We start from the raw sequence: 24323 nt of genomic DNA, 5'->3' as shown, positions 1-24323 counted from the left end.
ACAGGAATTGTCAATTACGGAAGAATGTTTAGAAAAAATTTTTTTGCCATCGACCTTTTAACCCATTTGCCCAGGAAACGTATTTATCATGCGTTCAGAACATTGCATCAATTTCATACTGGGAGGCATTGCACAATACATGTAGAGTGAGTGGTCTCAACTGCTAAAAACATGGCCCAGACATTCAAAAATCAGTAATGCAGCAAGTAGGGCAGATGATGTCATCAATGCGCAGCCACATAATGCACATTTATTCTCAGTTTTGTGCCAGGAAACGCAATCTGATCGTGAACTCCTACTTCACACCATGTTACTCACTTGTTGGCATTCATCATTAGCTCCATGAAGAGGTTAATACGTATTTGGTTGATGCAAGGCATGATTGAGTGAGCTACCATGGTTGCTCTTGGCTGGCTCCACTTGCTTACCTGAATCCACCAAATGCACCTGTTCAACGGATCTAATTGTACTCTCATCCGAACGAACAAGGTTATGGCTTCTTCTCAAACCGGATATTTGGCGGGCACGTTTGCAACATTGCATTTGGTTGAAGGTGAATTGACAATAGCTAAGCGATAAAACACCGATAAAATGCGTGGATCAAGAAAAGAAAACGCGATCGCACTTAAACTGAAATGAACAAAAACTAAATGATAAACCTTTACAACAGTCACGGAGAAACAATGTAATGGTTTGAGAATAAACTTATCGCCATGTGAAGAGATGAAGGTAGGTGTACTTTTGACGTACCCAAATCGCCAAGATCCTGAGCAACCCAACCAAGCAGGGCCATGAGTTGACAGCCATTACACACGCCGAGGCTGAAGGTGTCTGTACGAGAGTGAAATGCTGAAAACTGAGCCCGAACACTCAAATCAAACATTACAGAGGCAGCCCAACCTGGAAAATAAAGTAAAAAACAAAACGAAAAGTCACAACAAGGATGGATCAACAGTCCCCACATAACCATCTCAAAACTTTTTTTTTTTTTCGATATACATTAAACGGACATCTTTTGTGAAGAATCCCAACGTTTTTGCTCCAATTCCTCATCACCGAGTGTTGACCCTGTAATTTTCTTTCATATGATGAACAACACAGGGTCAAGACCTTGTCGTGAATGAAGAGGGTGTTAACCTGTCTGTCTGGCCTATATTCTGCGACTGTTACCTGGTCAAAGTACATCCATCAAGCGGCACTAAAAGTATGACGATGAAAACCAAACTGTGTGCGTTTTAATATGCAAATACTCGCGGGCACTGTCAGCCAACCTGCGGTGGACAATGTGCTGCGGCACATTCTCGGTAATGCACTTTATAATTTTGTCATTTATGAAAGAAATTTTATTCATCACAACATACACAACATAAACTTTAAAAGGGTACATTCTAATAGTAGTTAGTGTCTCAGGGGTCGAAGGAACTAATCTCTCAAAAAGGTCCAAGTGGTCTAAAGCTTGAAATGGTTAAGGGTCCAACCGTCTAATCTGACAAGAGTGTAAGGGGCTTTAAGGGTCTGAGGAGTCGAAAGTGTCTTCGGGGTCATAAAGGGTCCTACAGGTCTTTCGGGATCATAAAAGGGTCTTACGGTTTTTCTGGGTATTAAAGGGTCTTTGAGGTTGTAATGGGTCTTTGGCGTCTAAAGGGTCTTTAGGATCGTTGGAGTCTTTAAAGGCTGAGGTGGTGGACAAAAATACCCTTCGGACAATCCCCGCGGTCCGTGTGCCAAATATGGTGGCTGTTGGCCCAGCAGTGATTGCAAAAAAGGCAAACATACAGACAGACTAATTTTATTCGTCAGATATGAGAAATTGAGGGCTAAAACTTTTGGCTTTTCCAAGAAAGATGTTCAGATATCACAAACAGATACCTAATCAAACGCGCAAATTTGGAAATCTTCAGGCAGGATGGTTCATCAAAATTAGTCCACCTTCTCAATCCAAAAACTCATGCAAATGCCACAGACAAAATATCAATTCGGACAATGTAATGTATAAAGAAACAAGAAGGGCATTCTGTAGAGCGCACACCTCCGCTCCGTAATCCCTGATACACGAGAACATATCGGGCCCAATACATTTTTGAAACATCATTCTATACAGGACTATATCGTTTTTGGCCCGATCACTCAATGGTGAAGAATCACTTTAAAAATTCTAGTAGTCGGATCCGGATCTTCACCAAAATCTAATCAGTTTGGCCTTGTCACACACCGAACCTGTCGACAAAATTTCATCTGGATCCGTCCACAACTTTTTGAGATTTCCTGTATACAAACAAACAGACAGAAAGAGGTGAAAACATAACCTCCTTCACCTTCAGTGGCGGAGGTAACAAATAAAAACCACCTTTTGCAGAACCAAAGACGTCGGCGTAGCTGAATCCACCCACAAACACAATCCCACGAAATCTGTCCAATGTCACGACTCCAGCAAGCAGGTCTTGCATGGTAATGTCCCAAACCTGAGGTACACCAGACAATGCAGAAATAACATGAAAATTAAATTAATAACCATCTGTTTGGGGTCGGGGGGGGGAGTTTCCATCTGGCTTGGGAGATCAGCCCGTGCTCAGCACAGGTCTCCTGGCCCTCGGAATAATGCTGTCAGCTGTTGTACCACGTGAGGGCACCGAGGCCTACCGATGGAGTGACGGCGCTGATCAATCTCCAATCGAAGTCTTTGTAGGAGTTGGCACTGCTTTTTTATGTGCCTATACAGGATACAGGGGTCGTGGAAATTCTTCCTCTTTGGATATCTACCTGGAGAATGGAAACTCCAAGTGTGTGTATATATATATATATATACATATATATATATATATATATATATATATATATATATATATATATATATATATATATATATATATATATATATATATATATATATATATATATATATATATATATATATATATATATATATACATACATATATACATCTGCATTGTTCTGCTAACTTGTTGTTCGTCTTTCGGCTGCTCCCGTTAGGGGTCGCCACAGCGGATCATTCGTTATGATCCGCATACTGATTTGGCACAGGTTTTACGCCGGATGCCCTTCCTGACGCAACCCTGGTCGCCTCTTACGACACAGGGATAAGGATTGGGTTTCGCCATGATTCCGGGCTGCCCTACACGCTCTCATAGCGCTGCCCAGCGCAGAGCTCCCTTCCTCAAGCGATCCTCCAACCCAAGCCTCCGAGTCGCCGGATTACAGGCGCACGCCACTACGCCCGGTCTATATTGTTCTGCTAACTATGGCACTCTATTCCTATCTCATGTCTCAACTGGCAAACAAAGGTTGGGGTGATGAGGGAAGGTGAGCGATGGCTGATGAGGACTTGTAACCTCAATTTTTACATCTTCAAGAAACTCTTAAATCCATACATGCAAATTTGCAGGATCTTTTCGGCATAAGACTTGTAGCATGGTATTGTGTACACTGTGGTCCTAAATGAGGAGAAAGCTTCGAAATTGAACCCAGTTTTAATAAGATAAACAATCTTAATGTTATATAATGCCCAAGTGTCTGTGCTTTCAGAAAATGTATACTTTGCTATGGGTCCTATGGATATAATTGCTTACAAAGCATGTTTTTTTTTATCCAAACACAGGCTATTTTTTCCATTTTTATAGCTCATTTTTTAGAAATGAGTTACATGTATGATTGTATATGTTGTCCAAAATGGTGGAAAAATGCATTTATTGTTTGATATATATCATGATACATAAGCATAGAACAATTCCTCGAAACAGTACATTTCTTATGACCTTCTGCATATCTTGGCACCTTCAAATGTGTAAAATCTCAGATTTTTCAAAATTCCCCCAGTCATAGTGAAGCTTACAAAATCTTATTCCAGAAATTTGAAATGCATCTGATATCTTAAATATCTTAAATTGCTATCTTAAATAGCAATTTACTTCTGCATAAAGTAATGATTTAAAATGGCAAGTTTCAACATGGATCATTACTACATACCAGTTTTTAGGTTCACTTCCATGACTGGGTCAAAAATGTTCGGAAGTATGTAACAAATTGCATTTACCAAGCTGCTACAAAATTACTGGGAGCTGGAAGATTGATTTAATAACCATAGAATAAGTTTACCAAGATGGCCCTATGATATAAAAATCAATACCAAAGGCCAGTTTGTGTTCAGTATACAGAACATCAAAGGTCGTTAGGAAGTACGTAACGTTTTAAAGAAATCTGCACTTTTAATCCTAAGATGTTAGTTTGGTTCATCACAGCATGTATTTCTATGGTTAAGTTTATTTGCATAGATATTTATGACCTGAATGAACACTGATTAATTTGATCAATTTGTTAATTTCATATGACCTTGACCTCTTTGCTCAAGGTCAAATATCAGGTAAACCAAATATTATCCATATATGTGGTTTCCAATTCGTGTAGAATACATTTCTAAGCCATCAGACCAATTTTAGAATGATATGAGTGGTTCCTTGATAAAGATAATTGATAACCAACTTTGACCCTGTCAGAGCAATAGAAAGAGGAAGAATTAAGCTCTGCCCAAATAGATCCTGAATCCCCATGATGTTGGCTAACAAATGATATGCAAAACTTAATCATACAATGACTTTCATTTTTTGGTCCCCCGTGTCCTGAATGTGTTCATAATACCTTGCTACAAGCCAGAAACAATGACCTCCACTGCTGTATTTTCCTTTGTCCTCATACTTGCCCAATGATAAACAAATGTTTTATCTTTATTGATCTCTTCAATGAGCATACATTTTCTGGAAAAAGAGATTACGCAGTCATTTTCATCGAAAGTCTGCTGGTGCTCTCATCACTACACTCAATGGTCATAAACCGGATACACCAATAATGGACTTCAGGGACACTCATCAAAAAAAAAAGTGGAGGAAAGATAACTCCTGGAAAAGGGTGCACATCATCCTCACAAAAACACACAACTACGGCTGTTAATAAGTCCTGTTGAATTGAAGTAAAGGATGTAAAAGGTAGTACCTCAAAACCCGCCATGTGCAGAGCAGCAACCATCTCACGGTCTCCGTTGCTGCCTTCCTCTCGAATCGTTGCGACTATGGGCTGGCCGGGTCCTGTAAAATACAAAATTACATTCGTTAGTTGTTAGCCTTTTACTTAACTCTGGTTGAGGGAGATGTAAGTTATCAGGTACTTGTGTCCTGAAGGAAATTATGGAATACAAGATGAGACCGATCACAATGTATATTAATACAATAATACGATGGTCAAGGGTTAAACTTTAGAATGACACGTGTTTAGATCATCTACCATCATCACACCATTTGAAAGCCTTTATCCCTGAGCAAGGGTCAGCTTTTTGCAGGCTTCAATCATGGTACCCTTTCTTGTGGTAATGTTTTTACGGCCGGATGCCCTTTCTGACGCCAACCCTTTGTCGCCTTCGACCCTGCAGGGATAGTTTAGATCATCTGCCATGTTGCCTTAATGCAAACATTAACTGGATCGGCACTCGGTAGAACCAGGCTGAACAGTTTACGTTTTGTATGCCACTGATAGGCCAGATCTGCATCAGGAGCTTAAACCAAAACCAAATCGGTTTGTTCTTGTCACCTACCAACTCATCCACCTAATTTTGTCATAATCCATCCAAAACTTAATGAGATATCATGCTATACATAGTTTTGGCTCTATTTCTCAATGGTGAGGAACCAAGTAAAAAATTTAAAACTTCTTGTATCTGGATCTTCACCAAAATCTAATCAGTTTGCCCCTGTCACACACCCAACCTGCCCACCAAGTTTTATCCGAATCCGTCCACAACTTTTTGAGATAGCCTGCTCAGAGACAGAGAAACTTGGGTAAATACCTAACCTCCGTCCACCTTCAGGAATGGAGATAATTGATAAATTAATCGTTTTAAGCCTGTGACCTCGATATACCCACAGCAACCCAAAGCTTGGGTTGTTGTTTTAATGGTTCGGGTGGTGGGCTTGGGATCCGAGGGTGCTGAGTTCAAATCCCGCTCAGCTGTTGAATTAATACCACGTGGGGTTAACTCGGCCTGTCATCCTTCCGAGGTCGGCTAAATGAGTGCCAGCTTCCTGGTATCCTGTGTCAGAGTGGCGACCCGTCCAGGATTGTACCCAATAGCCAAGGAGACTGCTTCGGCAGCACCAACGCTCTGCACAGAGTATGGTCCCGATGATGATGAACCCAAAGCAAATGCACTGCAATACCACTGGAGTACTGGGTATATTTATAAAATCAGAAGAGCCTGGAGTACCATGTTTACTGATTAAAATTTTCCACTGACCAGGAGACAAGAAAGCTGGAGGAGTTTCAACTGGCTCAAAGGTAAGCTTAAAAGGTGGCGCACGGCGTTTGGCCAGGCCACGCTCTTCCTCCAATGTGCAGGCCTCTGTGACTTGCAGCCTCTCCAGCCTGAAGCTTGTTTCCTCCCAAATGTCTCGGAGATCTGAAAGAGACTCCTCCAGAACAGAGGTGCCTCCAACGCTTACACACACCTAGAGGGGAGTCAAAACAAAAGGGAAGCTCATAGGCAGATAGCTATTCCATCCATTGGTACCATACTCTGTACAGAGTGTTGTTGCTGCCGAAGCAGTCTCCTTGGCTATTGGGCACAAACCTGGACGGGTCGCCACTCCGACACAGGATACCAGCAAGCTGGCACTCATTCTGCCGACCTCGGAAGGATGACAGGCAGAGTCAACTCCACTCTGGTATTAATTCAACAAGCCAAGTGGGATTTGATCTCAGGATCTCAGGATCCCAAGCCCACCACCCTAACCATTAAGCCAACACCAGGCATAGACAGCTATTGCTGAACTCAAAACGGTTTCTCATATACAAATGAAACTGTCATTTCAGGAGTTTCATTTGAGTTCGAGGACAAAAATTTATTTCATAACCAGGAAGTTCTTACAGTTGCTCCCGGTCCTTCAGCTGTCACACGGCCCAGTGGTGTGCACTGCAAGCCAGCGTTTGAGTAACGACGTAACACTTCAGCTTCATCTTTGCTCCGTACCTCCAGAATCAACCCAAGCTCCTCTGAAAATAATATCTCCAGCACTGCAGTAAGAATAAGAATACAAGGGAAATCAAACACAAATGGGGAGATAAAGTAAGTGATACACATAGCAGTTTATCCACAAATTAAAGCAATTCACCTGAGTGACCATCACATTGCTCCACATTGACGTCGACACCATAGTTTCCCGCAAAAGCCATCTCGAGCACACAGGAAATAAGGCCGCCATCGCTGATATCGTGGCCAGCTGAGAGTAAACCATCTGCATAATACACACAACCTTATAGCAATTTTGGTTTTGCCAAAAACCACTTGATATCGCAAGATAAGCCCGCCATAGTCAGCTGCGAGACAAATAGCAATTCAAAAGTCCACAGTTCCAAAATGAAGTTATTTTTACCAAGTAGTTTTTGTTCATTATTTGACATTTAGGTCATCAAATTGGTCATTTAACATTTAGATCATCAAAAATACATTACTAATGTAACAAAGGGGCTTTTCAAACAACAGGGATAATATAAGCAGAATGGAGTGGGGGGAAAACCCTTACCAGTGATGAGCTCCTGTGTTGTCAGGAAACAAGCAGAAAGAGACTCAGGGCAGTCGAGATCAGGACAGTCATCACCCAACTGGCCAAAGCATTGTGCCAAAGCGCTCCCACCCAGCCGTGCACTGCCCGTGTGTACTGGCACGTGGACAAGCACTCCTGGTGGGGAGAAAGGGCACAAACTGCAGTGTTGAACTCATTGTAAAACAACGGGTAAGACGGAAATCAAAAGAAAAAAAAAAAGTTCGTTTTCTGTTATTCAACTGATGCGACGTGCAGTACAGCGAGAGACCATCATGATAAAAAAAATCATCACCCCAGATTGGCCTGTTTGGAATTCTTATACAGGCAGGTGGTGCATGATGCTAAGACTGCGGGTTAAAATGCCATCCATATACAGTACTGGATCGATTTGTTCATTGATTACCAATGTCCTTGTAAATTCATGGAAATGTATGTACACGTCAACGGATGTCCTCCACGTTGGTACAAACTCCTCCATGAGCCCTTGATTAATCTATACTCATAAAAGTGTGTGTGTGTGTGTGCGTGTGTGCGTGTGCGTGTGTGTGTGTCCATAACCATAAAACCTAGCAGCCTGAAAAACTTTGCATGCATGCTAAGAAAACTCCAAGGAAGTGTAAGAGTGAAAATTGTGTGTTTGAGTTAATTAAAACACCCCTTTTGAAGATAATTATAAATGGCATTATTTAATCATATCCTTCCAGAGACCCACACCAAGGGTCGCCTGATGAGTCTTAAGGCATACCCTTGATTACCCCACTGCTCATCTCCACTCATTTGTCCCTCTTTTTTATTTCCCCCCCACTTGTGGAATCAACTTCCACATCTTCTTCAATCTCATTCTTCCCACCAGGTGTTCAAGACAGCTGTTCACCACCATCTCAGATCGTTCCCAATCCAAAACCATGATCTTTTTTAACCTCGTTAACCCACCCAAATCCCTCCTAATTTTCCAGTTTTTTTTTTTTTCCTCCTTGGAGTTTCTTTCTCCATGCGTGTGTGTTTTGCATCCTGTTTCGATCACTATATTAGCTCTTCCAAGAGTCTCGATTATGTATCCAAAAAAAAAAAAGTCAACACAAGCAGTACAGTATCCCGGAAGGAGGAGGATGAGCAAAAGCAAACGAGCAAAAGTAGAAAGCGTTCATGAACACTCAAGAACTTGTCACCTTTTCCATCTGGATGTTTCAAGTCAGAGGTGATGGTGGCAGTGATGTCTGGACAGATAGCATAAGCAGAAATGACCAGCTCACCTGTACGAAAGGAAGGGAAACAGGACAGAGAATGTCTCCTTAACGTAGCAAGGCAGAACAAATGTGATGAGTCGCCGAGCGGCAATGCAGAGTTTCTGAATGATCAAAAGGAATATTACAATGACACGTTTAAAACCACAGCTTATTAACATATCAATAGGCCGAAGCAATAACAAAGAAATATTGAAAGCTAATGACAAACAAAACGAAGCCTAAAGAAGAGATTGATGGCTTTGGTAGTTGAGACTATTGACATATTATGGGGCAGGTTGACTTGAGAAAAAAAAACAAAAACAGGAGAGTGAGGAGAGAAGAAAGAAGGATTTAAAATGAGGAAGGCAATTGGAAGGGAAGGAGTTTTAATAGACAAAGGGTGGAGGAATCGAAAGTGTTGCCATTTTTGGAAACTTAATTTTGCAGAAAGCCTCTCAGCAATAACAATCTTAAAAATCAAGGTTAAAGCTAGAAAACACAATTTCACAGGAATATGTTAATGGGCATGCCTCTGCCCACATGAGATGTCAACCCCATGTTACGTTTGGTCTCGATTAAAGGTCACACAAAAAAAAAAAATTAAGGTCACACGAGAGACAAAAGATCAGATGGTTCAAACTCGAGTTATGATCCGTTCAAAATGAATTTCAAAGGTAACATGACCTTTGACCTGTTGAACCCAAAATCAAATCAGTTCATCTTTCTCTTACAGTCCACACTTGCACCAAGTTTGGTTGGAATCCCTTCAGTGGTTCACAAGCTATCGTGGTAACGAAAATCTGCTACGCACACATGGATGCACAGCCGGACAACCTGAAATATAATGCCTTCGGTTGTCAAGGCATAACAACTCTTGGTTCTCCACCATTTGGGTGGTACGAGGAATAAATCCGTGTAATATCTATATTATAGAAGGAGCCGTCTGTCTGTCTATCTGTTTGTTTGTTTGTCGTGTTATAACTTGAGAACAGATGAACGGACGTCAATAAATCGAACTACGGCGGATTCAGGGAACTCCCGGGAAGGTTTGTGATGAAAAAAAAATTTATATAAATTTTATAATTTTATTTCTATTTGGTACATTGGCACACCTGGCGAAAAACTGCAAACGCCAACATACGACGCTGGTTATCCCCGCACTCCCAGGAATCCTTTTTCTTCTTGCCCTATTGATTAGCCATCACAGCAAAGATTGGTATTCCCGTCAGAGAAGCGACGGGTCTTGTATTCTTAAGAAAGCTAAATCTTGAACGGTTTCTGAAATATCACGTGCACAAGCCAAGTTACTGAGATGGTTGCCATGGCAACATAATTCAGCCAATCACCGCCGTGATCTTATCAGGTTAAGATAACGTCATGAGGAATAGATATCTGCAATACGAAAGCTAAATGTGCAGGAATTTTTGAACTATCACGTACACAAAAGCACGTGGGTGATTGATCGGTCGGTCGGACAGAGATCACTTTCATGTCCCCTGTGTCCGACCTTGTCAGAGGGGCGGGGGACAACAACAAAAAAAGAGCAAAGATGGGAAGAAGACTCCTACCAGGTGCCTTCACAATGCTGTCTCCAACACGTGCCGCCATGCTCAGAGAATCCTTGCCACCATCTATTGCCACCCCAAGCACTTTCATGGTGTCACACAAGGCTCGACAAGCACGCAACAAACATGCACCCTCTCCTGGCAACTTGGCTGGCCACATCCAGTTGGCACTGCACTTCACATCCTGCCATTGTGTGGGGAGGGTGAGGGGAATGGTGGGGAGGGGAGGGAGGGAAGTGATAGAGAGACAAATGAAGCAAGAAATGAGGCCAAGGCAATGATATATCTTTAAGTGCAGAAAACCCCAAAGTCCTTTGTTCAACCCGAAAGCTCCAACATAAGCAATAACGAAACAGCACTTGGTTCCCACCTTGAGGTCGGTCACTCGAGCAAACACCAGATTTGTCAGTGCTTCAGCCAGCGCCATGCGTCCACCGGCCTCTGGTCTTACCAGTCCTTTCAATGGCTGCTCCCCAATTGCCGTTGCGATACCAAGCTGGCTCAATGGTGAGAAGGCCACGACAGCAACGTCAGCAAGGGGTGTGTGCAGGGGCCCTACACACTGTTGCTGGGCCACAAGCCCCGAAACAGAGCGATCTACCTACCAGGATCAAGTAAAAAGTGAGAAACATGAACATTTCGTGAAAACTTTAATCAAGCCCTCCAAGCTTCCCTCTCACCTTTCTCAAAAACTCCCCCCCTCACCTCTCCCCACTCACCCTTCTCCCACCATTCACCCCCTCACTCACCCTTCTCAAAGTTTCCCCTGCTAAGATCCACAAAGCTGCCTCCTTGCCCTGCCCTCTCTCCTCCATCTCATCACTCCACCTCCTCAATTCCTCAACTGCCTTCTGCTCCCTCTCCCCCAGCACCACAGAACCTTTTCTCCTCCTCATGCGGCCCCTCCCCAAGCTATTCTGCAATCCCCCACACTCTTTCAACAACTCTCCTTACCCCCCCTCCTCCCTTGCTTGTCCTACCCTCCCCTTCCCCCCCATCCCCTGCACCCAAAGCCTCCTCCCCTCTCTCTTCATTAAAAGTGTGGACCTCAAATATCTGGGGCCTTCGCTCAAACCTTTCAGATCTTTCCATACAGGTTGCCACTGACAAACCAAACATAATTTGCCTAACAGAAACTTTCTTCCTCAAGACATCCCTGACTCCCAAGTATTTCTCCCTGGTTATTCCCTCCTCTGGTATGACAGACCTGAGCCTCGTCCTGGCGGCAGAGTTGCTCTCTTCATCAAAGACTCTATTCCTCACCCTCCATACACTGCTCTCACTCCCCCACAGCCTCATGAATACCTCAAGCTACGGCATTCCCTGCACTCCCACCTCATGTTTATACATGTGCTGTACCGTCCACCTAACAGTGATAACTCCATTTCCACCTCACTATCCGAAAACATGGACCAACTTCTATCTTCTCATCCGAACTCTCTTTTCCTCATATGTGGCGACTTCAATTGTCATCATGCCAGTTGGCTAGGTGTGGGTACCTCTCTCACCTGTCATGGCATGTCAGCAAAAGACTTCTGCGACTCATTGGGACTGACTCAACCGGTCAATTTCCTGACTCAGATCTCAACCAATGGTAATTTGTCTGTTCTGGATCTGATTTTGACAAATTTCCCTGAAAATATCTGATGTTCTTCCTCCACTCCAATCGGTTCTTCTAACCACGTGCTTGTCAAAGTGGACATCTCTCTGGCCATTATCAGAGAACCACCTGAGCGCCGTTGAGTCTGGCATTAAACTCAAGCCGACTGGCAGGGTCTCCGAGCAGCCATCAAACTTACAGACTGGTCTCCCATCACTACTTTCTCCAACATCAACTCATCCTGGGAATTCTTTCAAAGAAACTTGCTCTCCCTCAATTCACAGATTTATCCCCTCTTGTCTTCAGTTGTCCTACCCTTCCTCCCGCCCTTGGTTCACTGAAGCTTGTGGTGAGGCAGTTGTCCTGAAACAACTTGCCTTTGTCTCATGGAAAGCAAACCCAACTGAGGGTAATCTCAGTTCCTTCCATAAAGCTCAGAACAAGTGTGTATCTACCCTCAGGAGAGCCAGAAAACAACATCTTTCTAATCTCAAGTCTAAACTCTCAAACCTCTCTCCCTCCTCCAATTCCTGGTGGCATCCAATCAAATCTGTTTCTGGTGTATGTTCCCCCTCCATCCCCTCCCTTACCTCAAATGGCCGCACAACTGATACCACACGTGAAAAGGCTGAATGCCTAAACTCGGTGTTTGCATCGAAATCTTGTGTCCGAAGCCCATCGCTTTCTGTACCCACCTTACCCAATCACACCCAGCTGTCCCTGGACTCTGTGTCCTTTTCTTCATTCAAAGTGGAGAGTTTGCTGTCAAACCTCGACTCAGATTATGCAACCGGTCCAGACCGCATCAGCCCAAGGGTCCTAAAAAAAAACAGTTCCTCTGTTCTTGCTCACCCTCTCATTTGCTCAAGGTCATGTGCCATCCACTTGGAAATCAGCAAACATTACTGCCCTGCACAAAAAGGTGCTAAAACAGATCCCTACCACTACAGACCAATCAGCCTTCTCCCAATCATCAGCAAGGTTATGGAATCCATCATTGCTTCAGACATTAAATCCTTCCTTTTCTCAAATGGTCTGATTTCCGATCATCAATTTGGTTTCAGACCAGGTCACTACGCTGGATTTACTGCTTCTCCTCTCACAACAATGGAGAGAGGTCCTCAATGCCAGACATGAAATCAGTGCCATATCCCGAGACATATCGCGTACTTTTGACACGGTCTGGCACCCTGCCCTGCTCACCAAACTCTCTTCCTATGGTATCCAAGGCCATCTCCACTCATGGCCTGCAGACTTCCTCTCCTGTCGCAGTCAATGGGTGGCCCTAAATGGAGTTCTTTCATCCCCTCTATTATCCAGGCTGGAGTTCCTCAAGGCAATGTTCTGGGTCCTGTTGTTTTTCTGGTTTTCATCAATGATCTCTCCGACTCTGGAAAATCCTCTTCATCTCTTTGCTGATGACTCCACCCTCTGCCGTACCATCTGTCATCCCTCAGACCGGCAAGCAGCAGCTTATGCGCTCTGCAGATCTGGATAAAATCACAAACTGGTGTAACACGTGGAACATGTCTTTCAATCCTGACAAATCTCACACTCTCACTGTCTCTCCGAAAGGACTGTTTGGACCCCACCCTCATCCACCTTCTCAACAATCCTCTTGAAGAAATCCTTTCTTTCATGCTTCTGGGTCTCACTATCTGCCATGATCTTTCCTGGGAAAGCCACATTTCCAACCTGGCCTCCAAAGCCAGTCGCCGACTGGGAATCCTCCATCGTGCAAAGTCCTTCCTCGGCCCACCTGAGCTCCTGACCACATACAAAGCTTTCGTCTGCAGCCTGTTGGAGTACTGCTCTCCCCTCTGGGCTGGTGCTTCTGCCTCTCACCTTTCTTGGCTTCAGGCTGTGGAAACCAAGGCATTTCGGATTATTGGTATCTCCCGCGATGAGGCTGAGTCTTTGGGCCTCTCACTCTCTCTCTCACCGGAGGCAGGTGGTTGGTCTTTGTCTTCTACCGTCTCCTCTCCGGTCTTGCCCCCTCCCCCCTGCTCTGTCTGCGATTTGTCCCCACCATATTTCTGCAGGGCGCTTAAGGTCCGCCAAAAGTCTCCTTGTAAAACTACCAAAATCATGAATCACTGCTCACCTTCACTCTTTCATTCCCCCTTTTTCCCACCTTTTGAATAAACTCCCTCAGTCTGTTCAATCCCATTCTTCCCTCCAGGTCTTCAAAACGGCTGTTCACGACGACCTCTTATCACCCCCCATCCAAATCCTCAATCTTTTCTACACCCATTAAGCCACCCCAAACCCAACTCCTTCAAATTCCCTGCTCTCCTTCCTGAATGTCCCTGTAATGTCCATCTTGTATACCACATGTTCCCCACCCCATCCCTCTCCCTTCCATTGATCTCCTAATGTCGCTGTTCCCCACTGTTTTGTCCTTCCCACTCCCGCCCCTCTTGATGTGCGTTGTGTGTTAGCCCTCATACGAGCCACGACAAGGTATACAAAAAAAAAGTTCCTTCCTCTCCCGCCCCTCTTGTCTCCTGCTCCCCTTGTTGTACGTTAGCTCTCATACGAGCCTCGACATTATATACAAAAAAAAAAACAAATAAGTTGATAATAAATACATTCGCTGAAAATTTTTGACGAAATATTTTTGAAGAACAAGAATTCCATTGCAAACAACTTTGTACAATGTTGAGTGATGGTTGTGTTTCCATGACTGCCAAATCTTTAGCACAAGTTGCTCACCTTGTTGGTGAGGTACCGCTTGCTTGCCACTGAAGGCAGACGCAAAACCCGGCCCAGTGCCTCATGCACTGTCAGCCCTGCAGGAAGCACCAATGACCGCAGGACCGGCTCCTGAACAGTCAGAAAGATGTCCTAGGCAAAAATGAAGAGAAAAAAAGATGTTAACACACAGATCAGGACATGTTAGTTCAACAATACAAACCAGCATTCATAATATCCAATGTCCACAAACACAAGTGACAATGTAAAACTTCTGTACCTTTGGAGGCATCCTACCCAGAACCCAGTCCAGCTTCAAATCCACCGGATGTTGAGGGGTAATCGATTGTTCTTGAGATTCTGCTTCAACAGCTACAGCTGCCTTTTCTCTGTCATCAATCAGAACAATCTGTCCAGATAGGGAATTTTTTTTATATATACTACATATTATATATTGTTACGGTTCTGGGAACCGTATGCATACAAACATAGTTATCCCGAAGTCCGTTATTCCATTAAGTATATGTGCAGATAGAACCCCTCCTTGTGTGTCGTGGGAAGACACTGGGGTGCGTTGCGATGTTTTTTTTAGTTAGATTAATAAATCATTATATCCCATCCACGACGACCCACGATACCCTCTGCCTGCTCGCACCTTCATCTCGCTTGCTACTCTCGCATGGGCTGAACAAGCGCGTGTTCGCCTAACCGGCGACTCACTGTCCGAGGCAGAATCTTTGTGTAGTACCTTTTTTTAGCGAGTCCGGACAAGCTGAGTGGGCGGGCTTCCCGGTATGGCCGGAATCCCGCCCAGAAAGGGCGGCCCCATGGAAGCCCTGTCCAATCAGGGCGAAAAGTGACGTCGGCTTCACCAAGGCCCCTCCCCACTGAGGGAGATCTATAAATTACGACACAGTTCGCTCAGAGTGGGCTGGTGAGCTGGAAAGTGAGTAGTCTTGAGAGTGAGCTGGAAAGTGAGTCGTCGAGAGCGTTGGAGTGAGAAGCGTTGGAGTGAGACAGTTTGTCGGCTGGAAGCGAAAGAAAGGAGGAAGGTCGTAGAGTGGTTGCGCTCCTTGGGGGTTGTTCATTTTGAGTGTGAGAGAGTTGGGTAAACCTCGACCCGACCTTGACCGGTTCTCTTGTTGGGTCCTGTCTGCAGCCCTGATCCCCGCCTCGGACTCCGCTCTACTCGACCTGGGCTCCTTCGCAGACACGGTCTCCACGCGTGCGGCCGTGGACCGAGACGCACGACAATTGACAGGTGCCGCACCATGGAGCATCCCTTCCCTGCAACGTTCAGGGACCTGAAAGAACTACGACCTCAACTCACCTCCCTCTCTGGCTGCAAAAGGTCCTTTGCCATACATCTGGGTTTATTTTCATCTGAGTGCGTCTGAGTGTGTGGCGCCATCTTTAAGTAGAATTGCATAAGTGTTTATTTGATCATTGTAAATCTTGCCATTTTATCCTCGCGACAAGTATGCTCTGTGTCTCCTTTGGAAGTTGCTGTAAAATTGTCGTACTACATCTTTTTATTCATCCTCCCCTGCATAACATCCCCAATAAACCTGTTTCCTGTGCCACATATTTTTCCTCGCTTTATTGCAAATAAATGATTGTACAAATGTTCCCAGTTCGTTTTCGTCTTTTCCTTCATTGGTCCAGCATGGTTCGGATCTGAGTTTTAGCTGGGTCTTTACTCCCGATATTCTGTTCATTCTCGCCGGTACGTCCTTGGTAGTTCTGCTCAGCTGCATCCGATCCAGAAAGGTGGTTGGTAGTTGGTAGAGTGATCCGGATCGGGCAAGGCGTACCGAGGGTCTGGTTCCCCGGTAGACGACACCGCGTGGTTAATTAGGTAAATTGGTTCTTGGCAAAAAGACCCAACGCTACGCGGTGGAGGTATTGGCGTCCACGGTCGGTTAAGCGACCCGCCGCTTCACGGAATTGTCCGTGAGCGACGACCTACAATTCCGGGAGTCTGGTGGGAGATGACGTAACTTCCTCGACCTCACAGTCGTTCTCGCCACCGGACCCCGGCCCGCAACAATATATATATATATATATATATATATATATATATATATATATATATATATATATATATATATATATATATATATATATATATATATATATATATATATATATATATATATATATATATATATATATATATATATATATGAGAGACAGAGAAAGAGAGAGAGAGAGAAAGAGAAAGAGATAATTATATTGCATGGAGTGGAGCCCAAGTGAGAAACTCAGACAGCACAAAACAAAGTCTGAAGTCTCAAACAGGTCTTTCCAAATCTAAAATTGTTTTTCAAGATTTTACATCAATGTGCTGGTATAACGACACAATGGTGCTGCATGCTGGAACCAACCACCACCGATAATCCTTCCACTGATAACAGCACATGTAACCATCAATAATCTGTCAATATGTGATTGATTGATGATAAACATTAAGATGTAGTTCTTAATATCATTTTAAAATAAATAAATAAATAATAACAATGAGATGGAATGGCATGGAATGACCAACCCTTCCATCGCCTGTGATGTCACCCACGACGTCTATCGGACACCGCTCACGCTGGCAGAACGTACGCAGACGGTGCAGGTCCTCGTGCTTCATGAGCAGTGCATTGCTCTCCTGGTACTCCGCTCCCCAGAGCTCCAGCACGCTCAGGGTTGGGTCACCAGTCTGATGTGCAACACAATTGTACATCGTTTGCACCAACATCGGTCAGTTTCATTGGAAACTCTTGTTTTTCAAAACTTTGTTGAGTTCAATGACCTACTGTTGCAGACACCAGACTGGCATTGCAGAGGTGGTGGGAGTTCAAATCCAGCTAAATGTAACACTATTAAGGACTTAGATTCCAAACTCATGTTAAACAATCTAGTCTCAAGAATTGCCAAGTCACTAATCAAATAGTTGTGAAAAACTCAGTTGGCTCACTCATGACCTTTGGTGAGGTCATCTGCATACCCTGCTTGGCTTGGTCTACTTATGGTTCCTACCGCCTCAAGAAAAATTAGAATACGCATTAAAATGTCGCTTTAACAACAAAAAAAAAAGTGGGGGGGGGGGAATGCTGCCAACATCCCCTTAACACACAGTCTAAGAATGAAGGATTGAACTCTCACCTGAAAGCGTGACGTGTACATCACTGCTCCTTCGGGCTCGCACAACTCCTTCAGCACATTGCCTGCATGGTTTGACAGTCAAACACCATTAGCAGGTCTAATGCATAGTTACAAGATAAGAGTAAAGAAGAAACTAAAAAGCATTTGAAAATGCAAAGCCCGTCCACATCGACTTTGTACTCAAACTGAAGTTGACAAAAATGGCTAAAAAAAAAAAAAAAACATTTTTTTTAAATATTAATTTTATTAATTAGTGTTCTCCATATTCTCATGATAAAAATTTAATGACAAAAGCTCAAATTGTAAAAAGAGTTATGGCATAGACAGACACACAAGCTCAAATGGTAAATAAAGAAAGAAAGAAAGAAACAAACACGTAAGCGATTAAAAAAAAAAACTCCGGCCATCTCTCACAGCACGGCGACGGACTGGCTGATAAGGACTATTTGTATCAACTGTGACTTTGCCCCTTGCCATTTTGACTCAATTAGTATTAAGTAATCTCTGTATTTTCGTAATAAAAGGTTTGTTGAAAATTTTATGAGAAAAACTCAAGTGGTAAAAATATTATGCCTTGGACAGACAAGAGAGCCAGACACATGCAGTTTCACAATCCTGTCTTTCGCTGCACGGACGACGGGCTAACAAACCTTAGAGAGTCACTTGCGAAAGTTGACATCTGCAACATGATGTTAGCAATAAGGAGAGATGATTATGGGAGGTTGAGTGAGAAGGCAATTGTTTTTATTTATTGTTTTGAACAGGTAAAAATCTTCAAAAAAAACCTTTTTGGATGAAACTGTGAAAAGATTATTTTTAACCACAAAGAGTCAAGGTTTATCCGTACCATTTCCACCGGCTCCCTGGTCGTGGAGGCTGCATATTGGGTTTTCTTGTGGAGACTCCAAGCAGGCTCGAAGAGCTCTGTTCATCTTCTGCTCCATCTCGGCATCGCCGCGCTGGACTGCACCAAAATCTAACTCGGTCTCATTGTCACCCTGAACCTAAAAAAAGGGAAGAAGCTCAGTTGGTATAGTAATGCAACTAGCACGACTAGATGGATGTGGAGGACTGCAGCGAAATAGCAGGAAATGAAGTCACTAAGGAAGTGAAACATGATTCAGGGAATCTCTTGCAAATGTGATTAGCAGAGTCAATCTATGACAAGGATGAGCACAAAGATGGGGATATCCAGACTTTTCAACATATCTCACCAATATACGCAACAAGTTTGGTCACCCCATCAAGATCAAGATTTATTGAGACTTTAGTAAACAATCAAGAAGTTGACGTTTAAAGAAGAAGCATTCCTTTCGCATCTTCAGATGCTGCTGAAGCAGGTTTCCATTACCTAGGAGAGTCGCCACTCCCGACATACCGTGCATGTTAGGTCGAAAGTGCATTCACATCCCCTTGTTGCGAACATTATGTTGCAGATGTTCATTATTATATTAATAGGCTAAGCCATATTTTGTGGACGTATATCCTCCGAAACTGCTGGACGGATTGTCACCACTTTCGGCATGCGGTTGCTCTGTGGTCTAATGTACAGCATGGGCTATGTGAGATCCTTCCAGACGGACAGGTTTGGGAATTTTTGGCGATTTTATAATTTTTACATTCGTTTGCATGGCGACGTGATATGTCACCGCTCAGAGGCATAATGACGTCATGACATCATCGGTCATTCGTTGACGTCATTACGTCTGTCGTCGACAGACCGTCACCGCTGAGAGGTGTAATGCCACTCCGAGAAAACAGCTCTGCAACGTAAAATCCTCTTCTGCACATGCTGACTACCTCAGAACATTGTATATAAAGAAACAAGAAACATTGTATATAAAGAAATTCTATAAATCATATTGTGAACACTGGACATATTGACGTCCTAACGAACCCTCACTTTAGAAACTTTGCGCGGAGCGCGGGTTTGGCTAGGTAAGAGTAATCTATCTGCAAGATGTCCAGAAAAGGGATATTTGATCATTATTACAGAGGAAAAGGCTTGTGAAAAAGAAAACAACACTTTGGCCTATTGTATGTCACTGATGCCATGCTCCTGGAGGTTAACGCAGAAAGTTGGTATTTGCCCAAGGCATCGATCGGCACAAAATTACATACTCTTGAAAAGTATCATGGGATCTTTAACATCCACAAACAAATGCTAGTAGGTTGGATAGTGAGCTTAACATAACCTTAAGCATGCTCAATGATCAAATTCCCCATCCGTGAAGAACCACGACCATGAAGACAGCTTCAGTCGAGTTGGGAATCAAATGCAGACTAGACACATAAAAGGTGAGTCCATAACCTCCGAGTTATTGTCAGGCCAGTAAGAGGAATGACATTAGTTTTGAGTTTGTCATGCTCACAGAAAAAAAAAAGAAAAATTCCTTTGGCCTTGGGAAGTTCACAACTAAAACCAGGTAGCCATGAGCACCAAGAGTCAATGATGTTACCTGGATAGAAGAAGCAGCTCCACCTCCCACGCCAATACGGTATGCAGGACCACCTATCTTTACCACCAGCATCCCTGCCATAACACATGAGAAATCCCCAATCATTTGGTCAGCAATGGCAAGATATTCCTGGGTATCACAGCCAAAGCAATCATAAAATCTCAATACAGATGTGTCGGGGAACCTTTTTCAGGCTGCATCTTGTTCACGTGACGACCATCCAAGCTGCCCAGGCCACCACTGAACATAATGGGCTTCACCCACTCGCTGCGTTCCCCGCTCGGTAAGAGTTGGCCGAATGAACGGGCAAAGCCTGAGATGTATTGCAGGAATGGCGGGTGCAAAGGTAGCACAAGCAGAACAACAAATTCAGAAAAAAACATGTGCAAGGGAGTTAATTATTTCCGTAAAGACGTTCGCAAGTACATGCAAAACACTCTAAAATAGCTTTTTATATAGTGATCGAAGCTCGTGGTGATGCGTTACATAAACCACCCTCATTAGGAGACAACAGTATACTTTTCAGCAAATTCCACAGACATTCGTGGACAAGGAACAAATCAATATTTAAGGGAATTGAACTTGTCAACTTGGCATTGTGAGCCAAGTGCCCCAATGGGAGGGTGAACCAGGACAATGTTTCATTTACAATTGTGCCTCCCATATGCTTTAATTTTGAGATATATTGGTCGACTCAAGTGAATGAATAACACAATCCCAAATATAAAGTAATAATTGATTATACAAAGAGAAGAACAGAAACAAAGTAAGAAAAGAGCAATCAGAGATTGCAGACCCTCTCCAGAACCTGCTTTGTGTGGTGTTTGTGTTGTTTTGTGTGGCGTTTATGTACTGGTGTGTTACGTAATCAATAAGAGACATAATTAGAGCTGCCACTTTATAACTGCTGGCAGTGATGACCGGGTACCAAGACGTCCCGCAACCCCGCTTTGATTTGACACCTGACCCTGACCCATGACATTTATTGTCATTCAATTGAATTTAGAATGGGACAAGTTTGGAGACGGCGATGGTTCACCTTTTTTATTTTTTGACCTTCGAGGGGACGCCACGGGCAAACTGGCGAGAATTGGGAAGAAACGTAAATTATGAAGGTTTAGTTGTAGTACACGAAGAGCACTACTTGCATACCAACTTTCATTCAAAACAGTTGGAAAACCCTCGGAGCTCGATGCCCAATTTGTTGATTTTTTGACATTTTCTAAGTTCGTGACCTTGTGACCTTGACACGAAAATGAAAAAAAAAAAAAAAAAAAAAAAAAAAATCGAGCTCTGTGGGGCTATGCAGATTCGATTGGGCTAACCAAATACTGAAACCCCTGCCAGATTCGACAAACCCCCTTGGAGAAGATGTAACTTGAAACCGGCTACCCCCTAAAAACACGTTTTTTGGGCGTGGCTCCACCCATACTGGACGCAGCACGCCCATTCTCCGGAAAACACAACTAGATCATGATACAAACCTCGCACCCTAATTTTATCAAGATCTGATCAAAACCCACGGAGCTATGCTCGGGACAGATAGACAGACACACACACACCCATAACGAATATAGTGGTCACTCACTGACTCGTGAACCAATTACAATCAATTCAATTCAAATCAAATGGAAGACCAAATAGGTACAGTCCTGCATTGGAGTCTTCAGAAGGAACCCAAACAAGGAAAAATTCAAAGATGAAGTCATCAGGTGGAACCCAGACAGGATTTACATTTCACCTGCTATTCCTCTACCCTTAAACCCATCCAGGCACAGCCAAGTGAGTCTTATTAAAAATAAAATAATAAATAAATAAAAACACCCCAATCGGAAAAAAAACAAAAAAATTCTGGCTGCCAGACCATGTGTCAGATGAAGTTGAAATTTAAAACATGTATTCCCCATCATTACTAGATCATAATTGTGAAGCTACGCATCGATTGATTAAGCATTTCCAGATAAAACATTACTTAATGCTTTTCTTCAATCCAATATGGCTGCAAAACCACGTGACCTATCAATTATTCCTGAACAAACTTGTACACCCATGGATTGGGGAACATTTGTGTGAAGTTTCCCCTCGATCTGTCAAGCCGTTCTTGAGAAGAAGATATAAGCTTTCGGGTAAATCCAATATGGCTGCCAAATCATGTGACCTATAACATCATATGTGTCAATATTTTGTTCCTCATGGATAGGTGGTCATACGTGTAAAGTTTCACCTTGATCTGTTCAGCCACTTCAGAGAAGAAGATTTTTGAAAGTTTTTTTTGAGAGAGCTGTTAAGAGCAAGTCGAATCAGGCCATGAAAAGCTAAAAATGTTGGTGAAGAACTGCTGCGGTGGTGATGACCCATGGACACACACAGGTTCTCCAAGCTCAGTGGTGTGATTGTCTCGTGTCACGCATGTTTGTCTGTACGAGGTCCATCTAAAAAGTAACGGGACTGACTTCACAGAAATTTTATTCCAAAAAATATGTTGAAATCACAGCTTGTCCCCTTCAAAATAGTTTCCCTCCAGTCTCACACACTTGTCCATCCTCTACTTCCACGCTTCGATGCACCCCCGGAAGGCTTCTTCTGAAATCCTCCGGAGCTCCGTCGTCACGGCCCTTTTGATGGCCTCCACATCAGGAAATCGGGTCCCTTTGATCACCCCCTTGAGCTTGGGGAAGAGGAAAAATCACAAGGGGCCAAGTCTGGTGAATACGGGGATTGCTCGAGAGTTGGCACGTTCCTCTCCGCCAGAAACTGTCGGATGCTCAGGGCACTGTGAGCAGGGGCATTGTCATGGTGGAGCACCCAGGCGTTGTTCTCCCACAGATCCCTCCTCTTGTCCGGGACTGATCTCATAAGGTGCCAGAGGATCTCCTTGTACACATATTGATTCACTGTTTGACCCTGTGGTAGAAACCCGAAGTGGACGATGCCCTTGATGTCAAAAAACCCGATGAGCATCACCTTGACATTTGACTTTGACATCCTTGCTTTCTTTGGTCTTGGTGATGACGGACTTTTTCAATGACAACTCTGCCGTTTGGTCTCGGGATCGTATTCGAATATCCACGATTCATCGCCAGTAATGACTCCCCGGGCAGGTCTGGATTGTCCTCGAGGCGCTCGATAATGTCTTGACAGACAGTGACTCTTTGCTGTTTCTGGTCCTCGGACAACAGCTTGGGGACCATCTTTGCACACACCTTGCGCATTTTGAGATTTTCAGTGATGATGCTCCAGACAGTGTCCTTGTTGATGGGAAGTTCCTCAGCAATCATCCACACCGTGAGTCGACAATCTGCGCACACCATCTGCTTCACATGTTCGATGTTGACCGCCATTCTGCTCGTTAAAGGTCTTCCAAACTGTGGATCGTCTTCAACCTCCTCCCGTCCCTCTTTGAACCTCTTGTGCCATTCAAATGCATGTGTGCGTTGCATCGTTTCTTCCCTGTAGACTTGCTGCAGCAATGCGAAGGATTCGGAAGGTGTTTTGCCAAGCTTGGCAAGAAACTTCAGATTGGCTCTCTGCTCACGACTCATCGCACGACGACTCAGACTAGACAACGTGTAAAACACGACCTGTAAAAAAAAAAAAAAAAAACACACACAATAAGCGGTCAACCATCACCAAACATATATATTGCTGGAATGTTGCGAAAGACTGTGATGCAACCCGTTCATTCAAGTTGTGTAAGTGGAGCACACAGCAGGCTCAGTCCCGTTACTTTTTAGATGGACTTCGTATTTCCATGTGTGTGGCAGGTCATATATATTGTTGCGGGCCGGAGGTCTGGTGGCGAGAACGACCGCTAGGTGCGGGATGTTACGTCGCCTCCCACCAGACTCCCGGAATTGTAGGCAGTCGCTCACTGATAATTGCGTGACGTGGCGGGTCGCTTAACCGACTGTGGACGCCAATACCTCCACCGCGTTGCGTAGGGTCTTTTTGTCTGGAACCAATTTATGTAATTAACCAAGCGGTGTCGTCTACCGGGGAACCACGCCCTCAGTACATCT

General features: G+C 43.8%; 1 protein-coding gene and 1 long non-coding RNA gene across 4 annotated transcripts in view; one reads left to right on the top strand and one right to left on the bottom strand.

Annotated features, from left to right (window-relative positions):
* The window catches only part of LOC147011196 (uncharacterized), a 61687-nt gene extending 45299 nt beyond the window's left edge, over nucleotides 1–16388 (top strand). The window contains exon 3 of one of the 2 annotated variants that reach the window (XR_015052161.1): nucleotides 15849–16388. This is a non-coding gene — a long non-coding RNA (uncharacterized LOC147011196). Of the gene's footprint in view, nucleotides 1–2991; nucleotides 3873–15848 lie in introns of those variants that run through there. The other variant, XR_015052162.1, reaches the window with a different exon arrangement.
* The window catches only part of PFAS (phosphoribosylformylglycinamidine synthase), a 71891-nt gene that overhangs the window by 13902 nt on the left and 33666 nt on the right, over nucleotides 1–24323 (bottom strand). For both annotated transcript variants that reach the window (XM_085858795.1, XM_085858794.1), the window contains exons 10-26: nucleotides 20489–20617; nucleotides 20305–20378; nucleotides 18693–18849; nucleotides 17846–17907; nucleotides 17238–17399; nucleotides 14970–15098; nucleotides 14711–14842; nucleotides 10766–10996; nucleotides 10399–10579; nucleotides 8774–8857; nucleotides 7584–7739; nucleotides 7173–7295; nucleotides 6929–7074; nucleotides 6299–6509; nucleotides 5005–5096; nucleotides 2348–2462; nucleotides 751–900 (exon numbers count right to left, since the gene is read on the bottom strand). In XM_085858795.1, coding sequence (XP_085714921.1) covers nucleotides 751–900; nucleotides 2348–2462; nucleotides 5005–5096; nucleotides 6299–6509; nucleotides 6929–7074; nucleotides 7173–7295; nucleotides 7584–7739; nucleotides 8774–8857; nucleotides 10399–10579; nucleotides 10766–10996; nucleotides 14711–14842; nucleotides 14970–15098; nucleotides 17238–17399; nucleotides 17846–17907; nucleotides 18693–18849; nucleotides 20305–20378; nucleotides 20489–20617 — 2334 coding nt within the window. The remainder of the gene's footprint in view (nucleotides 1–750; nucleotides 901–2347; nucleotides 2463–5004; nucleotides 5097–6298; nucleotides 6510–6928; nucleotides 7075–7172; nucleotides 7296–7583; nucleotides 7740–8773; nucleotides 8858–10398; nucleotides 10580–10765; nucleotides 10997–14710; nucleotides 14843–14969; nucleotides 15099–17237; nucleotides 17400–17845; nucleotides 17908–18692; nucleotides 18850–20304; nucleotides 20379–20488; nucleotides 20618–24323) is intronic.

Source organism: Eptatretus burgeri, chromosome 16, assembly GCF_056783735.1.
Source record: "Eptatretus burgeri isolate ZD-2024b chromosome 16, Ebu_testis_v1, whole genome shotgun sequence".
In the NCBI taxonomy this organism is placed as follows: domain Eukaryota; kingdom Metazoa; phylum Chordata; class Myxini; order Myxiniformes; family Myxinidae; genus Eptatretus; species Eptatretus burgeri.
Note: the sequence above shows the minus strand (reverse complement) of the source record. Positions and strands in the feature narration are given on the sequence as shown.